We start from the raw sequence: 23,340 nt of genomic DNA on the forward strand, positions 1-23,340 counted from the left end.
TCACTTTTTTCTCACATCAGAAGAAAATGATACTCTTAGGAACCATGATAATCAATTGAATGTTGCATAAAATAAAAAAAGTACAAAATTGAAGCATTTAAAGTTACATGAAATATAATTTTATTACTGATATTATTATGGTGAAAGCAGTCCACGATGGCCAAAGTTCTCAGAGTCCAGGAAGTCATGATGGTGTCCTGAATAGCTCTTCTGCTTTGCAAAATTTAAAAAACAAACAACAAACGCATGCATTGAAAAACTGACAAAAGAGGCTGGGCACGGTGGCTCAAGCCTGTAATCCCAGCACTGTGGGAGGCCGGGGCGGGCGGATCATGAGGTCAAGAGATCGAGACCATCCTGGCCAAAGTGGTGAAACCCCGGCCCTACTAAAAATACAAAAAAATTAGCTGGGCCTTGTGGTGTGTGCCTGTAGTCCCAGCTACTGGGGAGGCTCAGGCAGGAGAATTGCTTGAACCCAGGAGGTGGAGGTTGCAGTGAGCCAAGATTGTGCTACTGCACTCCAGCCTGGAGGCTGGTGACAGAGTGAGACTCTGGAAAGAAAGAGAGAGAGAGAGAGAAAGAAAGAGAAAAGAAAAATAAGCATCACCTCTTCTGATCTTACAATTGATGCAATGTACAACTGTGCATAAAAACTTCCAGGATGACACAGCACAGTTGAATACAGCAGCTTTGAGGTTGGTAACATAAATGCCTCTGGGTAACAAATGCTTCTGCCACTCAACTAGTTTCTAGATCTCTCCTTTAAACAAAAAAAAGGAGGATATCATAAGGCAGCTTTCAGCTCATTGATATATCTATAAAAATAATTTCTGACAAAGGATCACTCATTGGTGTTTAGCATTTAGCTTGGAGAAAGTTAGAAGAATTTAGTAATACTGATGTAACAAAACTCCATTTACTCCCTAGTTTTCTCTATTGTTTTGTAGGAACAACCAGAGAAAGCCAAATATGAAACTCTAAACAATCGCATCTTATATTCCCCTCTTCTAGGTAGCCCACTTGCGGCTACCTCACGCCAGCAGCTTCCAGTCAGAGCACACGCAAGCCTTCCCTTTTCTCCATGCGAAAAGTATTCCCACTCCTCAGCCTGCCTAGGAACTTCTGCAGACGGCAGGCCATGATAGCTGACGCCTTACTACAGCAAGCTCTGAATAAATAGCTGTCACCTATTCTCATTTGGATGGTCTTCACTTACTTCCACATTAAAAAGCAAAACATGGCCGGGTGCGGTGGCTCAAGCCTATAATCCCAGCACTTTGAGGCCGAGGAGGGTGGATCACAAGGTCAAGAGATAATCCTGGTCAACATGGTGAAACCCCGTCTCTACTAAAAAAACAAAAATTAGCTGGGCATGGTAGCACGCACCTGTAATCCCAGCTACTCAGGAGGCTGAGGCAGGAGAATTGCTCGAACCCAGGAGGCGGAGGTTGCGGTGAGCCGAGATCGCGCCATTGCACTCCAGCCTGGGTGACAAGAGCGAAACTCCGTCTCAAAAAAAAAAAAAAAAGCAAAACATGTTATACATACTTGTATATTTGTGCTATTTTGGTCAATTATATACTAATAATAATCACACAGTACTATATTTAAAATTTTAATATATTTTGTTTGTGGCAAAGAAATAAGATGACCAGTAAAAAATATTCAATCCTAAAAAAGGTTAGGTTAAACTTCTGTGCTATATGAAATGGGGGGGGGGGGAGTTCAAAGAGAAAAGTAATTAAATAGACCTTCAAACTACCAGAAAGTGCCTTACGTGTTTCCTTTATTTAAAAAAAAAAAAAAATACCTTTACTAAGAATAATTTTGAACCAACATATAAAAATAGAAAGAATGGGTTTGCTGAATCTCTATGTAACCATTCCCTAGGCTGTACGATTCAAAAGCAAATTCTAGAGATACCTTTTTTTTGAGACGGAGTGTCGCTCTTGTTACCCAGGCTGGAGTGCAATGGCGCGATCTCGGCTCACCTGCAACCTCCGCCTCCTGGGTTCAGGCAATTCTCCTGCCTCAGCCTCCTGAGTAGCTGGGATTACAGGCACACGCCACCATGCCCAGCTAATTTTTTGTATTTTTAGTAGAGACGGGGTTTCACCATGTTGACCAGGATGGTCTCAATCTGTTGACCTCATGATCCACCCACCTCGGCCTCCCAAAGTGCTGGGATTACAGGCTTGAGCCACGCACCCGGCCCAGAGATACCATTTTAATCATAAATAGTTCATTATATACTACTAAAAAGTAAAGGTTCTTTTACATATTATTAACTTTATTGCATCTAAATAATTCCTTACTATTAAATACCCAATTCGTGTTTTATTCATCAGTATACAAATGTCATTCTTTCTATTAAGCTTCATTTAAATCAAGATTTAAATAAGATCCAGACATTACTATTGAAGGTTACACCTCTTAAAAGTTTCTATTAACGTATAAATTCCCTCTCCATATCCTTCTGCCCCTGCAGCTGATTTTATTGAAGAACCTGGGTCACTTGTCTTACACAGTTTCCCACCATCTTGACTAGGCTGATCGCATCCCCTACCCTGTTCACTTGGATCTCAGGGCTCTGTATTTCCTGTAAATAGGCAGTTGGATTTTGATGTTTGATCAGATTCATGATTAATTTCTTCTGTCAAGACTACCTCATAGGAGGTGCTGTGTTTTTTCATCAGGAAGCATACAATGCTTGGTTGTCTCTCCTTGATGATTATTTTTTAATTTTAGCAGTGGTTGATGACTGTCTTAGTTCATGATGTGCTGCTCTAATAGAGTACCTGACACTGGTAATTTAGAAAGAACTGTAATGCACTCTCTCACAGTTCTGGAGCCCAAGATCAAGGGGCTGGCATCTGGAGAGGACCTTCTTAGTGCATCCTCACATGTAGGAAGGTGGAAGGGAAAGAGAGAAAGAAGGCAGTGTTCTCACATGACAGAAAGTGACAGAGTGACCCCAACACCTCAAGCTCTTTTTATACTAAGTTCTTTTTATACTAAGAAGTAATTTTTAACACATAAATACAAAGTAATTTCCTCTTCATCTACTCTTTGGTTATACAGTGATACCACTCATATGAAGGACATGTGGAATCGAAAATTTCTTTTTTTCTTTATGACTGGGTCTCCCTCTGTCACTCAGTCTGGTGTACAAGGGACAATCACAGCTCACTGTAGCCTTGATCTCCCAGGCTCAAGAACTCCTCCTGCCTCAGCTTCCCGAGCAACAGAGAGTATAGTCACACACCACCATGCCCACCCAAATTTTGATTTTTAATAGAGATGAGATCCTTTATAAATTACCAACCGGGACTGGTAATTTTGTCTTTCCTTGAACAGTTTTCCAAATAATAAGCAACTTTATGACCTGGACACCTCCCATGAAGACACACCTCCCAACACTGTTGTACTAGGGATTATATTTCCAACATGTTACCTTGCGGGGAGACATTAAGACCAAAGCAATGATCAATACCTAGATCCATTATTTCTTCAGGAGTTGCAGAATAGTAATATTACAATGCTGAATGAGTCTGAATGAGTGTCACTGATGCAGCATGAGACGTAATGCTATCATTACGTCTTCATTTATTAGCTGTAATACTTACATAAGAAGTATTTGGATATCCAGTGAAACCACACAACAAGGAAACCCAGAATAGATGAATTATTCCTTTTTCCTTTATAAGGTTTCCAAATAGTAAGATGATCCGCTGGTAGCCTTCTACTTGCTTGATGGCTTATTTATCATTATACACTCATGCATGTATTGCTGTTACTATCTTTATTGATGCACCTGCCCCACCCTAGTAATCTTTCATAACTGCCCTATTTTCTGATATAACAGGATGATCCGGGATGATCTCATACATTTCCTGTCCAGACTCGCTTTCAGGCATTTCTCTAAGAAGTTCTGATCCGCTCAAATGAAAAATGCTATTTCCAGAGCATAATTACCAGCATGTGGATGGAGAAATGCTGAGTGACTGGGTTGGCCATTGATTCCAGACCTTTTCCGTGAACACACGCAGGAGTTTTCCTTCCCTCCAGATTTCTTTTATAAAAACTAAAACATACCGGGAATTCATTATGACATGTCTTGTCTAAGCTGAGAATAATCCAATTTTTGTTCACTCTCTTCTAACTTACATCTGTACGCTTTTTCTTCTGTACTAAGTATCCTGGGTACTCAATGACACCGGGAATGACAGAATTAGAATAGTATAATTTATCATCTATTTCATCCTGTAATACCCACCCAAAAATCTAAGATTAACAAGCAAAAATATCACCAGACACTGATAAATGTTCCTTGGGGAGAAAACACTCCTGGGCTGAGGGGCAATGATTTAATTAAATCAGAGTTCTCTCTGTATTTTCTACAAAAAAAGCTCAAGGCCAAATTAATGGCAGCTTCTAGGGAAACATAAAAAGACCTCAAAATGACAATTCTATCTATGAAAACCATCTAGGCTTTATCTTAATACCCAAACTTCATATTCATTTTTCTATTGAAAAAAATATGTATACTCTACATGTTTTTGTCAATTTCCACCAATTCTTTATGAAACAAAGGGGATGAGTGAATTCATTCACTGCAAAACAGAGGGAAGTGACTACTCCTCCTTTAAAGCAAAAATTAGAAATTTATTTATCTAAAAGCCTTTATCAATCATGTCCCCAATCAGTATCAATTATCCTTCAATTAAGCAAATCTCTACATATTGTTAGCTTCTTTCTTATCTGAAAACAGACTACTAACTACGGCTCCCTATAGCAAAGGCTAGGCCTTATTAACTCAACCCTGGACTCACCACCTAGCACAAGGCATGGCTGGCACAGACAAACTCATGTTCTATGTCTGAGTAAGTGTCATTGATGCAGCATGAGAAAACACCTTAACAGACAGGTGACTCATGTATGATACATTACATTCACATAGTTGTGGACCTGTGTAAAGCAGATGCTTAACATGTACTTACCCAATGCCTGCCAAAACCTGATAATCTAAACAACCTTAGCATATGAAAATCAGAATAATAAAATAAGATTTGCATATTCTCCCACTGGTTGCTGCAAGACAACACATATGCTTCAAAGGTAACTTCCTTTTCTCAATAAAAACAAAATAAAAAGAGACATTTTGGGTTGAAAACAGCATTTAAATCTTAACACATAAGGCCAGCCAAATGTAGGTGGTTACATGTTAGAAATTTTCCAGAGTCCAGAGGAGTCAAAAGGTAAAAGTTGATGGGAAGTATGTCGATCAAGTTCATAAATCGACATAAATAAAGAATTTAACCTTTCCTCTAATGTTATTTATGGTGCAGCTATATTAAAGCTACATATTGCTCTAGAAAAGATAGATGCAAGTACAAAACTACAACAATAACACAATAGGAAGTTCTGTATTTAAGTATATACATTACCATGTTACTGCTCAAATAAAGATACTATTTTCCAAACTTCTGGTATCTGCATACCTGAACTATTATTTAATTAAAATTTTCCATGAGTCAAATTTAGGCAGTCTATGTTGTGTACACATGATCATTCCAAGCAGATATCCACTAAGTCAAAGGCTTAATGAGCTAAACTACAGCTAACTCATGTGCCACCTACACATCATTTTTTATATCCTGTATGGTATATGCCTCACCTTTTGAAAAACACTACCCAAAGCAAATCCACCATAAGATTTCTTAAACATTATATCCTAATAGTAAACAAACTTATTTTCACAAAATTAGTTTCTTGCACATGTGCATAAATAAACCTAAATCTCTTGCATGTAAAAAATATTCAACTAAAACAACTTGTAGCTTCTGTTCCACCCCAAGCTTCCTGGGAAACCTCTGTCATTATATCTGAGTCTGATCTTGTCTGGATGATAGAAAGCAATTATAAGAAGTAGTTAGCACTGGTGTGGGGCTGCACGCAATCCTCTAGAGCATCACTAACAATCCGATCTTGAACTATGCCTCTTAAATTCTCTGCACCTCTGCAAGGCACACTTTTCCTGTGGGTTCTGATGGGCTAACAGATCTCTATTGTTGAATTGCTCTTCTTTGCTTGTTCTCTTTATACACACCTTCAAGGGACAGTAGAAGCAGTAGTAGTTTGTAAACATCTAGAAGCATATTGCCAAATTGCTACCAATTACTATCGATGCAAAAAAAATGGGAATTAGGATGCATTTTTAGAAGAATAAACTATATATTCTAAATATTATCTACCTATATTCTATTCCTAATTATATATTATATTAACATATATTATTACCCATCTGTTTATAAAGATCTACTGAAGACTACCAATCAGTAAACACACATAAGACCCAAATTTTCTACTTAAAAAGATGTCAAAGTGTTTCTAAATAGATGTACCTAAAAAATACATAATTTTTTTTTTTTTTTGGAGATGGAGTCTCACTTTGTTGCCTAGGCTGGAGCGCAGTGGTACAATCTTGGCTAACTGAAACCTCCACCTCCTAGGTTCAAGCGGTTCTCCTGTCTCAGCCTACCAAGTAGCTGGGATTACAGGCACCCACCACCACACCCCGTTAATGTTTGTATTTTTATAGAGACGGGGTTTCACCATGTTGGCCAGGCTGGTCTCGAACTGGTGACCTCAAGTGATCCACCCACCTTAGTCTCCCAAAGTGCTGGGATTACAGGCATGCGCCACCTCGCCCGGCCAAATAATCTTTTAAGCTTATACATTTATTGAAATTTATTTTCTAACTCTTAACAACTACTGAATTATAAGATTATACAACTACAAACAATAAAGATTTATAGCAAAAATATCTCACTTTGATGAGCTCTAACAGAGCTCTTCAGGCAAGTGTCCTGGATCTAGAATACCCAGGGTCCTAGGATTCCTCATATAGAGCTCATTATGTCCATATGCCCCTCCCCTATGGAGGTATTCTAATTGCTGCTCTCCCAGATCCCTGAAGATAACGTTGACAGGGAAGTCTCTTCTTCCCTGGCTCTTCAGATAACGTTCATATAATATAAGTAACAGTTGTAAAAGAGTTGACTGTAATGAATGATGCCATGTTTTGTTTCAATGCAAAGCTGTTTTGTTATTTCTATTTGTTCTAGCATTCAGATAAAATAGATGGAAAGGAAAATCCAAATAATTTAACTTGAATTATTTTCCTTATTTACAGTTAGCAAGTCATGGAAAGTCTACTAGTAAGCCTAATCTATTACAACGTAAAAAACTGCCTGCTTCTCTTGCAAAGGACATTTGCCTGGGTCCTAAATTTAATTTTGGGAGGGGAAAAAAAAAACAGATAATTAATTCCATTTACAGGAGCACAAATGCATAACAGAAGTTGGTATTCCTGTAAATTAAGGTGGTGTGAAGAGAAGAAAGAGCTTTTACTTACTTGCTCGAAGGACTGAAGGTGTGACCTCAATTTCACTTGTTGCTTGGTAAGGCTGAAAGGCTGAGACACTGTTGGTGGCAAGCTCACTACCAAATATCTCTGGGCTCTGGGTACCTGTGGAGCTGGCACTGGTGCCATCACCTCCATGATGTGGATCTTGCTCATCAAATACCGCGACCAGCTAGAAATGAAAGGTAAATGTGCACTTATAAATAAAGGCACTTAACAGAGTTAGGTAAATACACAGACAAACGGGTAAGTATACCATCAAATGTTAATGAATGTGTGAGTGCACAGAGTTTCCAGCTCTGTTTACACAGAGTCCCTAGAGGCAATGACAGTGAGCACACCTAGTACCCAGATCTTGGTTTCTAATACCATTTTCTAGTCAATGAACAAGGGCTCCTTGAAAAATGGTTGATTTCACGGCTGTGGTCTGGGAAACATATGGTAACCCTAGAATGCCCTGTGATGCCAAAAAGTCAGAAGTATTCAAGAATGATGAAGGCACACCAAAGGGAAACAGGTGTCAACCTGAAGGAGCTCCCAATGGCCAAAGCTGAGACAACTTACAAACAAAATAAGTAACACTGGCATTGAATCATAATCCAAAGAAAAAACTAAAATCCATGAGTCCATAATGCTATAAATAATTGAACAAATAAATGGTAGAGAGTGAACAGCTATTCCCTGCTATGGCATTCTAAATAACAAATAGAAGGAATGAGGGCAACAGAAATCATCATTAGGAAATCTCCACAATAAAAATTGTTCAGGTAAAATCTACTAATGGATGCAAACATTGATGGATATGAATATGATGATAAGCAGGATATTTGCATGGCTCAAAATGTCTCCCCACAAGAGACATTGTGACTAAAAAGTAAACAGTAATATCACTGAAGTAGAGAAGCCTGGCAACCACCACTGTACCCGGGTTAACAGCATCCATAGTAAGATGTAGCAATATCACATACCATCTCATAAAAGGCACTGGGAAGTAGATAACATTACTTTTGTGGTATTCTTGCCAAAAATGTATAACTTCCATCTAATCGTGAGGAAACATCAGACAAACCCAAACTGGGGGATATTCTGAAACATAAAGCTCTCTGAAAGTATCAAGGGTCCTGAGAGTAAAAGAAAGAATGAGGAAACTGAACAACCAGAAGAGTCTGAGAAGACTGTGAACTACATGCAGTGAGATGAGAGAAAAGGGCATTAGTGAAAAAACAGGCCCAATTCTAATGAGCTCTGATTAGCTGACAGAACTGACTCAGTGTGAGTTTCTTACTTTTGATAATTGTTCTATGATTATGTAAAATTAGGGATAGATGAAGGGTATAGGGAAATGTTCTGTAACTATTATTCCAATTTTTCTGAAGTATAAAATTATTTCAAATTTAAAATTTTAAATGTTATAATATTTAAAAATGCTATGAAAATACCAATTTATTCTATGTCTTCTTATAACTAATACAGTTCTTAATACACTAACATACTTCTTCTTATAACTCCCAAAGAGTAGGCTGGGCTCGGTGGTTCATGCCTGTAATAGCAGCAATTTGGGAGGCTGAGGCGGGCAGATCACTTGAGGTCAGAAGTTCAAGACCAACCTGGCCAACATGATGAAATCCCATTTCTACCAAAAATATAAAAAATTAGCTGGGTATGGTGGCACACACCTGTAATCCCAGCTTCTTGGGAGGCTGAGGCAGAAGAATTGCTTGAATCCAGAAGGCGAAGGCTGCAGTGAGCTGAGATCGCACCACTGCACTCCAGCCTGGGTAACAGAGCGAGACGCCATCATAAATAAATAAATAAAATCACAAAAAGTAAAAAAACTTAAGGCTCCACAATGGCTGTCACTGTGGAGATTCACCCTTCAATCCCACACCTAGCAACTCAGCTTAACCTGCCAAGAAAAGAACCATGATTGGAGCCAAAGCAAACCCCTCTTCTGCCTCCAATCCAAGCTTTTTCAAAGCCAATACTCACCTCAGGTAAAAAACAGAAATGCAATGTACAGAATGTGAATATGACTCAAAATTACAACCTTCGTTTTATAAATGGTTTTGTTGTTTTGAACAAATGCTATTTCCATGAATATTCATATGTCATTGATCCATCTATGACACAACAAAGAAAACCTGAGGAGTAGATAGAATTGGCTGATCTGGAAGAACTAGTACCAGGGTTCATACCATACCAGGGTAATTTGTATGAAGAAATCACAGTAGGATAAATAGTTGGGCCACTCAACCTTATAATGAACAACATAAACAGGAAAAGAAGTCCTTAATAGTTATCAAAAAATGGAAAGGTATGCATAAGTATACACCAAATTATCCATATACAGTAAAATCAGCTTGTTTATCTGACAATGACTGGCAAGTGTGTGCCTGTATTAATGACACAGACATACCACTAGATTAGGGATCAACTGGCAAACCTTTTCTGAAAAGACTAAGATAGTAGATAATTTTGGAGCTGTGGTCCGTACTGCCTCTTTCATACTCTATTCAACCACTGTAGCATGAAAGAGTACCCGTAGACGGGGTCCAAAGTGGCTCTCGCCGGATGTCGTGGCGCTTGCAAAGGCGAGGTCATGAGTTCAAGGCTAACCTGAGCAACCTTACAAGCTCACACTGATTGGCAAAAAAAAACAAAAGAAAGAGTACCCGTAGACAACATATAAACAAATGACTGTGACTACATTTAAATAAAACTTAACTTATGAAAGTAGGCAGCAGGCCAAATTTGGCCAATAGTCCCTAGGTGTGACAACCCCGCCCAAGTAGGATGCCCATCTTCCTAGTAACATGCAATTTTAGTTTCAGCTGAGCAATAAAACTTCACAGCCCTGAAAAACTAAAAATACTCATTTCAAGCTCTGCATGAGGATTCTGGATTTCTACACTTGATTTTAATATCATCATACTTTTCATAAGGTGTGTGGCTTAATATGCATTTTGAAGATATTAAGTTTTGACATTTGGGTGCTTAATTGGAAGCAAATGAAATTCATGTTTTGTTATTAACTTTTCACAATGATGTGTTCTCTCAAGAATCAAGTCCTTTCTGCAAACTGAAAATGGAGATTGAAAATTGTAAAGAACGAGTCTTTAAATGCCACACATGATGGAAGAGCTTATACATATATATTAGTTTCAACAATTATCTCTGGCATTTTTAGAAAACATTATAGAATCACAGTTGGTGATTTGCAATATGCCAATAACATACAATTCTACAGCTTTCTTTTAAACCAAAATTTAAGTGACAGGTGCAGATATGAAGTAATTTTGTGTTAAACTGGGAAAGATATGTAATTTTAGAAAATCTACTCTATAAGAATACATATAGTAACAGCAAAAAAGGGGGGAGAACCTTCACACACACACAAAAAAAAACACTACATATTAAAAATCTCTATCATGCCCTTCGAAAAGTAAAGGAAATGTCTTTTAAATTTGTGAAATGTTACTCAAATTCTTATTTAACAGATGGAATCTTCACTGCTGTCCACAAGACAGATCATTTTTGAAAGTTCATTTTTACTTGCAATAATTATTAAACTCTCTTCCGTTCCACTCATCTATCAGGTCTCCATGAGAAAACCAGGCCAAATCTGAGTAACACCTATAATAACCCAAGTATAAATAAACTCTAAATATTGCCACCCATGCCCCGCTACCTCAGGACAAGTCACTTTAGCTATAAAACATCAGAACCCCCCCACTCCCGACAGAAAACCTGTTATAGAAACATCACACAGAAATGCTTATAAAACGATTGGATCTAGGGAAGTCCCTTTAATGGGTAAAATTAAGAGCTGAAAGCCCACAGGTGCATGTTAGCAAAGTGGCTAACAGCAATCGAGAATCAGAGAAAGCTACGTTCAAAGCCAGCTCTGTCCTTATTTCTTGGGTAGATGTTTGTAAATCCAGTGGCCTAAGATCTCTAAACCTTACTTTCCTCATTTGGAAAAAAGGATGGTGGTTGTGGGTAGACAGAATCATGGTCCCCCCTCAAAGTTATCCACACCCAAAGTCCTGGAACCAGTGAATGTGACCTTCCATGGCAAAAGGGACTTTGCAGACAGGATGGAGGTTAAGGACCTTAAAATGGAAAGGTTATCCTTCATTATCCAGGTAGAGTCCTATCTAATGACATAAAGTCTGGAAAAATGAAGAGCCTCACCTGGCTATGGCCAGAGAGAGATGTGATAATGGCCAGAGAAATCCTACCCTGCCCACCTTGAAGATGCACAAAGGGAGTCACGAGCCAAGGAATGTGAGCAGAAGTCAAGGACATGGATTCTCTCCTAGAGCCTCGAGAAAGGAGCATGGTTAATACCTTGATTTTACGGCATTCTGACCCATGTCAGCCTCTGCCAAGCAGAAGTGCTGGGTAATGAATTTGCATTGTTTTCAGCCACTTACACGTGCTCTGCCAGATGTGGGACAAATAAAGACATAAGGTATACAACTCACAGAACACAATAAGCACGTTTACTATGAGCTTTTATTAAATTATATTGTGATGGTTGATAAATGAGAGTCAGTTTCAAGAGCAAAGAAGACTGATGCAAAGCTCAATCGCTGCGTCTCGGATCCACACTGGAGTGGGAAGGGGAGAAAAAACTAGGAAAGAAGCCAACGTGCTAGAAAATGCATGTTCAACACAGAGCCACAAAATGAAGTCTTTCCACAGACGCCCTACATCCTCATCCAGAGGGCCCCACAGAGACACAAAGTAGCTTTTATTATTTCACTTAACAGGAAGCAAAGCTGAGGCCCAGAGAGACGTACTTGACTAGCGTATAAATAACTGCAGAATTAATTTGAGGTGGGAAATCAAGTCAAAGATCCTATTTTCTACAAATCTTCCTGCTCTGGAGCATCTAACATCCACAGCACAGCTCACTGGCAGGCTAAACACCAAGATCATCTGCAGGCCTCCGAATAGGATTCTGTTCATTCCTGATGAACCAAAGGTAATACCTCACCATAATTTACCAAATTAATGCAATTTTGATGACATCACAAATGTTTCTGAACATATCTGAGGGTAACAAAGATCATCACAGACAATTCCATGCTCCTGATGCCATCATGAAGTCTTCAACAGAGGGCTTAAAAGGATCACAAGAACCTGCAGATTCTACCTTCATACAGGAAAATGAAAGCTGATTTAAGTCAAGTCTAAGTAAAATCTCAAAGACCTCTAGCTTCAGACTCCACATACCCTGAGAAGCCATTTTATTGTGACACCCCGTGAGCAGTCTCTCGCTTTCCACTGTTTTCTTCATGTATAAGATAAATATAAGCAGGGAAGTTAATTAGGATGGGTGTCAGTGGATACTCAATGTCAATATATGGAATTGTTTCACTGTGAAATAAAGACCTTTAATTCTTTTAAAAAGGCATCACATTTTGCCACTGCATAAAGTACAAAGCATGTGGAAGAATACCAGAAACAAGAATAAACTTGAAGATGCCTCCAAGACCCTCTCTTCACCTAAGAAACATGAGCAGCCTCCATGAGTCAAGCCAGATCCAGCAGCTTAGTCAACAAGAAGCACAACACAGAAAGTGAGTGCTTGAGAGACGGCATGAAGATGTCATGGGCAGAGGTGCCTATAAAGAATACATGCAACAGAATAGAACAGAATGAAAATTCAACAGATATGGGAGAACTAAAGCACAATGCAGTAAGTTTCAAAAAAAATTAACAATAAAACTAAAGGAGTTGGAGATACAAGCATTTTCAGTTTAAAGTGAGGCTGCTCCGTGCTGTATAATTCTAAACTATCTCTAATTCAAAAATCACTTTTCCTTCCCATAGGTTAAACTATAGATTTCTATAATTAGGATCATACCTACCAATACATTTAAATTCTTCCACTTTTTCACTCAGTGATGTCTAAAAAAAATTACTAGATCAAGTATTTGAGCTTCTGAATTCCCCTGTATCCATCCCCCCTCACTTTTTGTTTTTAAAGAATTCCTTTACACTTGTCTCCCATAAAGCACATTTGATAACCTATGGCACTTACATAAAAGAAAAACTAACCAAACTCTAACATGGCTGTGTAGATTATCATAGTGCGTTATCCAACATAAGAAAAAAAGTAACGAGATCAATCTTTAATAGAGCCATTTCCAACAAGATAGCATGCAGGAGAGGGCAGTACATTCCAGCTGCTTCCTGAACAACCCAGGCGGCCGCCACTGTCATAAACTTCTACCTGTCAATGGCCAAAGGGAGACCTGTCACACAAGAGTTAACGCCATATTCTTGAACACACACGCCTAATAGAGATGTTCCACTCCATCTGGAAACCACAGTGGAAGATATTCACCTATGATACTCCCTAGCCCTGATGCTTACATTTCAGAGCTGAAATTTAATTCTGTTGTCCCTCAGGGTGATACACTCTATCACCCACTGAGCCTTCAGACTAATTAGATTCCCAATTTAAGACTTATGTTGAACTAATAGCCTTGAGTATGTCAACCACAAACCACAATGAAAATATGCACATTTGTACAGCCATCAGCTGGCTGACCCACATGCCAAATGTAATATAAACCCCTCCTGCTCTCCTCTCTGCACAAGTGCCACTGTTCCACTGGTACCCAGCCACGAGGTTACAAATACATCACACTACTGCTTAAGTATTAATAAAAAGTAGGATAGCACAGTAAGACAGAGCAAAATCATTCTGAAATGGGCTAATCACATACAGATAGATTGACTCCAAACTGGAGCGAGTGGCATGAGTCATGATTTTATCATCAACACATGCAGTGTTCCCTCAAAGAGAACACGGTAAGACTGGCAAATGGGCAAGATGAATAATCTCAGAAGCAAATGCAATGATGTAGTAACTAATTATAACGTAAACACAAAGAAAAGGAACTAAAAATCAATTTGTAAGCTTTCCAATGACTGAATTTACTTTAATGACACAGAGACAATACAAAATCCTTAATCATTCTTTAAGCCTTTCTTGCTAGCATGTTCATTAAAAACTCATTTAAATATAGCTAGTGTTTAACTGGACGAGTAAGCAAAACAATAGTAAAAGGATATATTTGGACCAACGATGTTTTATAATAGTAGTAATATAAACTATACAATAAAAAACCACCACAGAACAAGAATCTCAAGCTTGACACTGGAAAACTTTAAACATTATGTATGCAAGATTAATTCCTTGCTTCATCGGCATTTTAAGAAGTGTATACATTGCCTGATTAAAAAAGACCCAAACCTGGCCAGGGACAGTGGCTCACAACTGTAATCCCAGCACTTTGGGAAGCCGTGGCAGGTGGATCATGAAGTCAGGCGTTCAAGACCAGCCTGGCCAACATGGTCAAACCCCGTTTCTACCAAAAACACAAAAATTAGCTGGGCATGATGGCATGCCTATTACCTATAATCCCAGCTACTAGGGGGGCTGAGGTAGGAGAATCTCTTGAACCTGGAAGGCAGAGGTTGCGGTGAGCTGAGATCATACCACTGCACTCTAGCCTGGGCAACAGAGCAAGACTCTGTCTGTCTCTCTCTCTCTCTCTCTCTCTCTCTCTCACACACACACACAAACACATACCCAAAATTTATAAAGGAATTCTAAAATAACATGAGCACATTAAAGACTAGCAAACGATGCTACTGGTTAAGCCACGAATGGCAGAGTGTGGGTAGACCTTCCCCTCACAGTACCAGGAGACTCAACCTCAAACCTGCCTCAGGCTCTAGCCCCATGGTTTGTGATACTAGTTCTTCACCCATGGGTACACATCCCGCCCTGGCCACGCTGCCAACCTTCCAACATACACATATCTAAGAGGGAGTACAAGTGGAAACAGCATTCAACAGCATGGTGTTCTAATCAGTGAACAATTTAGCTTGACAATTCCTATGCGTTACGTGTATTCGGAAATGCCTACATTAACAAATGATAAATAAGAGAATCCCTTAATAGTAACTCTTTCAATTAACAACACAGTCTGCACAGTCTGGAGATTAGGGATTTTGCCTAAAAGAAAAAAAAAAGCTGTTTTTTGTTTGTTTGTTTGTTTGTTTGTTTTGAGACAAAGTCTCGCTCTGTTGCTCAGGCTGAAGTGCTGTAGCATAATCTTGGTTTATTGCAACGTCTGCCTCCTGGGTTCAAACAATTATCCTGCCTCAGCCTCCTGAGTAGCTGGGATTCTAGATGCCTGTCACTGAACCCGGCGAATGTTTTATTTTTAGTAGCAACAGGGTTTCGCCATGTTGGTCAGGCTGATCTCAAACTCCTGACCTCAAGTGATCTGCCCACATTGGCCTTCCAAAGAGCCTCTGTGCCCAGCCAAAAGATTTTTATTAGTCAAAAAGCCAACATCATGTAGGAAATAGACAGGTCTTAATGAGATAAACCAAAGTCAATCCGTCTGTCTGTCTCTCTCTCTCTCTCTCTCTCTCTCTCTCTCTCTCTCTCTCTCTCTCTCTCTCAACTGTAATTAAATGATAACCACCACTGAAACCTACAGTACCAACCACAATGTTAAACATTAGTGAGCAAGTAACTGGGGGTGAAATACTTTCCACCTTCTTCCTACGCTACAGGAGCCACCACTCCCTTCCGCCCCCGGCATAAGTCACATCCTCCAGTCTCCCCAATCCCTGAGTTGTAATCACCCCAAGGCATGAAAAGCTGCCACTGTGAATCCACAATCCAGACACACCACTGGACAGTTACCACCGGGCAAAAGCCTGCCCTGCTCTCCTTCTCCTCTGAATGTCTGCCTCCATTGGTGAGTCCATGAAAACACAGCTGAGATCCTCAGTTAGGAAGGCCCTTTCTAGTCATTACACCTCTTCAGCTAGCTGGATGTAGTAAACCAGGGCCTGTTCCATGGATGGGGAGACCTCGTCTCCACCACCCTCAAACCCCCCTCCCACCATGCCACCAGCAAGTTATGAATGCCTAGAAACAGGGAAAGTAGGAGTCCCACTTAAGCCACAACTGCTACCAACTTGTACCATTGAGCTCTGTGCTTCAGTTTGTATCCAGCGTCGTCAGGAACAAGGGTAATTCCGTCTCTGTATATCATCATGTAAAACCATCTCACATAACTGACACATTCCCTTGCTGGGCTTCCTCAACCTGTCACTCATTTCATTGTTGAACTTTAAAAAATGACTCATCACTAAAACTGCTTGCCATTCAATTATCTGGTAAACTTTATACTTCATTTTTTGGCAATCGGTAGTGGAAAACTTTTCATTCTAAAATAGAAACTTGAAGGATCACTTCCTTAGTCCTAAATTTTGCAAATTATATTTAAAATGAGAAGCACTAGAAAAGAAAACTTGGCTGTGGCACCAGCCAGTCCATCAGGACGGGGAATGTGCACAAAGTTAAGCAATGTGCCCAAAGTCACGGAAGACATCTCTGCACAATGTTAGGTCTCTCCAGATGATGCAGCAGGGGTCAGCACATCCCCATCCCTGACCTTTAAAGACAAGATGGGATTTCCAACGCAAAGAAATAGCTTCGTTTCCAAGGCAACCTGCCCTTTGTATAGAGGACTCACCTGGGAGTTCGTAATCCCTTTCCCTGCTGACTTCACAATTTGAACAAGTTCCTCAGTGACAACTGAGCTTCCATCTAAAAGCACGACAAGAAAAACTGAGAGCAGTTTAACTATTTTAAAGGAAGAAAGGAATTCAAACAATTCTATTAGACATGGGCTGGAGTGGGGGAGGGTAGATATTGAAGAAAAAAAGTGATTCAGAAAAGAAGAGAGTCGAACTCGGAGTCGCTGCTGTAACAGTGATTTATTTTCAAATTAAGATGTATCGAACCCCACTACTTCTGTTCGCTTTAATTCCAAATGAAAGTTCGGGTGAAAAGATGATACACAATGAAAAGTTCGAATTCATTCTGACAACCACAAGCCAGTATTAGCGAAACATCAAAGTTCAATAAATTTGTTTTGTAAAATGTAAGGCTAATGTTACAATACAAAATGGCTTTCAGTTTAATTTGCATGCAAAAAGGAAGGGTGTGATTTTTAAATATCCACCCAGGGGCACAGATGAAGAACTTCAAACATTTTGTGACTCCTTTTTTCCTACTCTCATTATTTCAACACCTTCTACAAAGGAGAGATAACAGTGTCCTTGACATTAGCCTAAATTATCTTCAGGATGCAATACAATGCTGATTAAATTAGGCTCATTTTAAAAAACTGGCAGGTTTATTCAGAAAGTAACTAAATAATAAAATTCTTTTTCATTAGTATAACCTGTTTAGCAATGTTTCTAAAAAACTGAACACAGAATAAATACTAATTGTGTGCCTATCTTTTCACCTCCATATTTGACAGGTGAAAGAAATAACTTGCAAGTTAAATATTTTCCCCAATCCACAAATTACTTGAATGCTGAAGTTTAATGCCAATCTTCTGTAAGGGAAATATCAGTGCCGTCTAATGGATTTAGTCAAGCACAAAGAGTTTTAAGTTTGTTCTCTCCTCCCCACTCCCCTCCCCAAGACAACTCTTGCTCTGTCACCTAGGCTGGAATGCAGTGGTGAGATCTCAGCTCACTGTAACCTCTGCCTCCCCAGTTCAAGCAATTCTCCCACCTCAGCCTCTTGAGTAGCTGGGATTACACATGCAGGTGACTATGCTGGATAATTTTTGTATTTTTACTAGAGACAGGGTTTCACCATGTTGGCCAGGTTGGTCTCAAACTCCTGACCTCGTGATCCACCCGCCTCGGTCTCCCAAAGTGCTGGGATTACAGGCGTGAGCCACTGCGCCGGGCCTGAAATTTTAAGTTTTAAAGAAAATCTATTCTGAGGAAAACCAAAGCCTCTACTTGCCTTCATTTGCTTCCCTAGACAACATCCACACAAGTGACCCAGAATAATGGAGATGGAGAGAATTTATCCTGTGGTTTGCCAGGAACTCCATTCATTCTATTACCACAAGGTTTCGAATCCTGAATCAGCTCTTGAAGCCGAGTCGGCCTCAAAGAAACAACTCAACAGCTATGTGGCCCTAGGTAATTTCTTCATTTCTCTGGGCTCGGTAGTGGGTAGGTTTTTTTTTTTTTTCTCCTATAAATTTCATTTCGTCATGAAAAATTGCTTAGGATATTTCCTGTAAGTAGCAAGTTTTTAAGAAATGTTATTAATATTTGAGGAAGTTTCAAGAGACTGAGGTAATCAAGGGGGAAAATGAAAGACACTGGGTACTAAGGTAAGCCACGTAGACTTTATGCTGAGAACTGTGGCTATCATTAACACACAGTAGTTTAATTTGCATTTATTCTGCATGAGGTTTCTAGGGGTATGGAGAAAGACTAGAAGAGTAAACAGTCACTATTCCAATAATGAAGAAGTCGTGAGGGCCTAGGCCAATGGAAAGGTGGTGAAAAGACAATTCAGATGTATAATTCTTCAAATGCAGAACTGAGACTTATTTTAAAAGGACATGGTATGTGGTGGATGGGTACCATTATGAAGGAAGAGGACAGATTTTAGGTGTCTAGGTTTGTAATTTGCGTGGTTGGGCAGAGGGCAGGCACAAAGACAAAGAAAGACAAAAAATGATGCATTCATTTAGAGGGAATGCTGTCACATGCTCTCATCCAGTTCCTAGGACACAACTGGAGATGGGGATCCATGGTACAAAGGAGAGTTCAAGGCTATCTGCTTGTAACTGTGTGTGGCACCCACACGTAGGTATTGTTGAAGCAAGCCACAGGTTTCAATAAGGACCCTAATCTGAATGTGAATCACTCATGGAAATCAGATCCAAAACCTGGGTAACTGCTGAGACTGCAGGTTCCTCTGCCCTTCTCCCAAACCACTTTCAAAGGATTTGGAGAAGTGACTAAAGAATATAAATAAAATCAAGGAAACAGAGTTTGGTAAAACTGGGGAAATGAAAGTACCGAGGAATGACTGAATCTGCAATACTCAACACCAAGGGAGGCTCGTGAGCGCTTCTCTAACAAGGACACATGTGCATTATCACCCCAGTGCTGCTAAACAGATGACCCCAGAACAATGCAGGGCTGCAAACCCCTCCACACAGTCAAAATCTGAGTATGACTTTTGACTCCCCAAGAACTGAACTACCACAAACCTACTACTGACTGGGAGCCTAACCACCATCACCAAACAGTTAACACCAATTTTGTGTGTTATATGTATTCCATACTGGATTCTTACAATAAAGTAAACCTAGAGAAATGAAAATATTAAGAAAATCATAAGGAAAATAATATAAATATATATATTTTACTTTTATTACTATTACTATTATTTTGAGATGGAGTCTCATTCTGCCACCCAGGCTGAGGTGCAGTGGTACAATCTCAGCTCACTGCAACCTCCACCTCCCAGGTTCAATTCTCCTGCCTCAGCCTCCCAAGTAGCCAGGCATGCACCACCATCCCCAACTAATTTTTGTATTTTTAGTAGAGACGGGGTTTCGCCATGTTGACCAGGCTGGTCTCAAACTACTAACTTCAAATGATCCACCCGCCTCAGCTTCCCAAAGTGCTGGGATTACAGGCCTGAGCCACCATGCCTGGCAGAAAATATATTTAATAATCATTAAGTGGAGGTGGACCATCATAAAGGTCTTCATCATCATCATCATCTTCATGAGACGGAAGAGGAGGGGTTGGTCTCAGGGGTGGCAGAGGCAGAAGAGGTGGAGGAGGTGGAAGGGGAGGCAGACGAGAGAGGCACACTGTAACTTTACAGAAACACATCACAATTTCTGACTTTTTGCTTTTTTATTTCTCTAATAATATTTCTATACAGTACCAACCCTTCTTCCACTGTTCGATTTAGTTGGAGTGCACATATCATAGAAGGATTCATGTTATAAAAGAAGTCCAAAATAGTCTCGAATCATCAGAACCCTTCTGCCAGACAGTGTAATTTCAGTTTTCTGGCACTGCTTCGTCTCTGTCTTCTTCCTCACGATCAAACACTGGTTTGGAAACACTCATCTCCATCAGGTGATTTCCTATTAATTCCTAGGCTGTGGTATCTATACTATAAGCTCCTGAATTTCTCTGAGACCGATACATGAAATCCTTCATCCCACATATTTTCTGGCCATATCCACAGTTTCTTTCATAATTTTCTTGGCTGGCTTAGTTGTCAACTTTGTGAAGTCATTCACAGTATCTGGATACAGTTGTCTCCAGCAGGAATTTGTTATTTGGGGTTTATTGGCTTTGGTGGCTTTTTCTATCACAAGGAAGGCATTTTCACTGGTGTGATTCTTCAAACCCTCATAATTATGTTCTATCAGTGTTCTCTTCCCCAGTAATGACCATCCTTTCAAAAGGGTACTGTGTGTAATGAGGCTTACAGGTCCAAATTAGAGCCATTGTGTTTGAGGCAACTAGACCACGTCAAGGCCTTGAACCCCTGGGGTTCTGAGTATCCAGTGAGCATGTGTCAATATCAAAAGAACTTTAAAAGGCGGGAAGTCCCCTACTGGCAAGATACTTCCTGTCTTCAAGGACAAAGTGTCAACAGAACAATCTGAAAAAGCATTCTCAGCGTTCAGGCCTTTAGGTTATATAATCAAAAGATTGGCAGCTGGTGTTTATCCTTTCCTTTCACGGGTCAGGGGTTAGCAACTTCATAAATGAAGGCAGCCATGACTGCCTAAGTTAGCCTATGCCTTCTGGACTTAAACCCTAGTGCTTGATCGTTTTCCTTACTAATAAATATGTTTTTTTGGGATTTTTTCTAGCACTTTGGCTGCATTAAAAATTTGTTTAGGCTGACACCCTTTCTCCTCAATGATTTTGTATCTGGAAACTATTTTCTGCCTCTTGATTGGCAGAAGTTATTAATATTTCTGTTAGCTGAACAAGCCTCTTTAAAAAATTATCAAACCATCCTTTGCTGGCATTAAATTCTCAGCTTTAAATCCTTCACCTTCCTGTTGCTTTAACCTGTCATATAATGACATCACTTTTTCTCAAATCATATTAGTCTACAAGTACTTTTCCATTAACCATCCTGCATCCACATAAAGGCTGAATTTTCAATATGAGATAAAAAGGTATTTCACCAAAAGTACAAGGTTTTTGTGCCTGCTGGCATACCTGCAGCAACAGCTTTATGAATTTCCTTTCTTGTTTTTTATAATGGTCCTTACGCTGGATTCATTTACCTTGACATGGTGGGCAACTGTAGCAGCTGCAGACCTCAATCTATGGTACATATCAACTCTCTGTTGTAATGTCATAATTTTTCTCTCTTTCTTTGGGAGCATTTCCAGCATCACTAGTGGCACTTCGTATCAGTCCCTTGGTGTTATTCAAGGTTTACAGTTTCACATTAAACATGCTGAAAAATGCATGAGAACCAAGAGCAATTACTTTTTATTGTGATATGCAATTTCCCAGGAAGACAAATTGCTCACAAGGAGATGATGAGCATCACACAGCACTTTAAACAGACCCGCGCAACACTTGAGCTCACTGCAAGTAACAACAGGAGGGGGCTATGATATTACCACAGTAGTGCAGCCTGTGCTACAGTTAATTTTATGCAGTTATGATTTAATATTGCATCTTTATGTTTGTTTACATTTCTCTCAAATGCAGATGGCACCGTGTACGCTCTGTGTATGTGTAAGTTTTGATAAACTTTAACTTTTTATAATAGATTTTTATATATTTTATGGTTGTAAATGATAGAATATCTATTCATCTTTTATACATTCATGACACAAATTTTTATTAATTTTTTTCATTATCTCTAGGCAACATAGTTCACCTAAAATTTTTAATGTGCCAAATCTCCAAAAAATTTTCCTATACTTTTGGAAAAAGATCCATGTAAATGTACATCCAAGCCATTCAAACCCAAGTTGTTCAGGGGTCAAGTATACTTTTACTGTAACTCTTATTTCTCATTATATGACTTTGTACCAGCTTATAAGGCTGGGATCATAACCTGTTTCATTCCCATTTATTCTTTTGTTCATACCATGAGCCCACGATGTGCCACATGGTGTGAACTGTGTGAAGCGCTGCCTATAGAACACTTTGTTAGTCTAATACAGCTACAAATGAACTTTCCCCATAAAAACAAGCACAGAGGTGTTTTGTTCTGGATATATTTTGGCAGATTCATAGATCCTTACTCTAAGAGAAATTAGAGGAAAAAAATACATTTTCTAAGATTCATTTAGATGTCAATAAGCATTTCCTCAATTCTATAATATCACTCTGACAGTACAAAGTTATATAGTAGCAGAGTTTGAATTTCTTCTGAATATCTTCTCTCTTTATCTTTACACTGAAATCTCTCTTCCAGTTGTTCTGCTCCATTTTTCTACTTTATGATAGTCATGCCACCTAATGACAGGAATATGTTCTGAGCAATGAGGTTAGGTGATTTTGTTATTCTGTGAACATCATACAGTATATTACATAACCTGAAGGTATAGCCTGTTACACACCCAAGTTATTATGTTACAGTCTATTGCTCCTAGGATACAAACCTGTACAAGATGACACTATACTGAATTCCCTAAGCCACTCGAACATGATGGTAAGTATTCACATATCTAAATGTAACTGACCAAAGAAAAGGTACAATAAAAATATGGGATTATAATCTTATGGGATCATCATCCTATATGCAAAGCACTGTTGATGAAAATATTGTTATTCAGTGGAAAACCAGATAAATGTTCAAACGTAGAACCTAAATATAAGCAATATTTTAAGTACACCTGTATGTGAAGATGGGAGCAAGAGACACTGGACACTATCAGAAGGGGGAGGAAGGGAAGAGGTCATGGGCTGAAAAACTACCTACTGGGTACTATGCTCACTACCCACTGGGTACTATGCTCACTACTCAGGTA

General features: G+C 39.3%; 1 protein-coding gene across 50 annotated transcripts in view; it reads right to left on the reverse strand.

Moving 5' to 3' along the window:
* Nucleotides 1–23,340, reverse strand: part of PARD3 (par-3 family cell polarity regulator) — a 716,461-nt gene that overhangs the window by 404,357 nt on the left and 288,764 nt on the right. For all 50 annotated transcript variants that reach the window (XM_078329879.1, XM_078329878.1, XM_078329877.1 and 47 more), the window contains one exon: nucleotides 7,418–7,598. In XM_078329879.1, coding sequence (XP_078186005.1) covers nucleotides 7,418–7,598 — 181 coding nt within the window. Of the gene's footprint in view, nucleotides 1–7,417; nucleotides 7,599–23,340 lie in introns of those variants that run through there.

Source organism: Callithrix jacchus, chromosome 7, assembly GCF_049354715.1.
Source record: "Callithrix jacchus isolate 240 chromosome 7, calJac240_pri, whole genome shotgun sequence".
In the NCBI taxonomy this organism is placed as follows: Eukaryota; Metazoa; Chordata; class Mammalia; order Primates; family Cebidae; genus Callithrix; species Callithrix jacchus.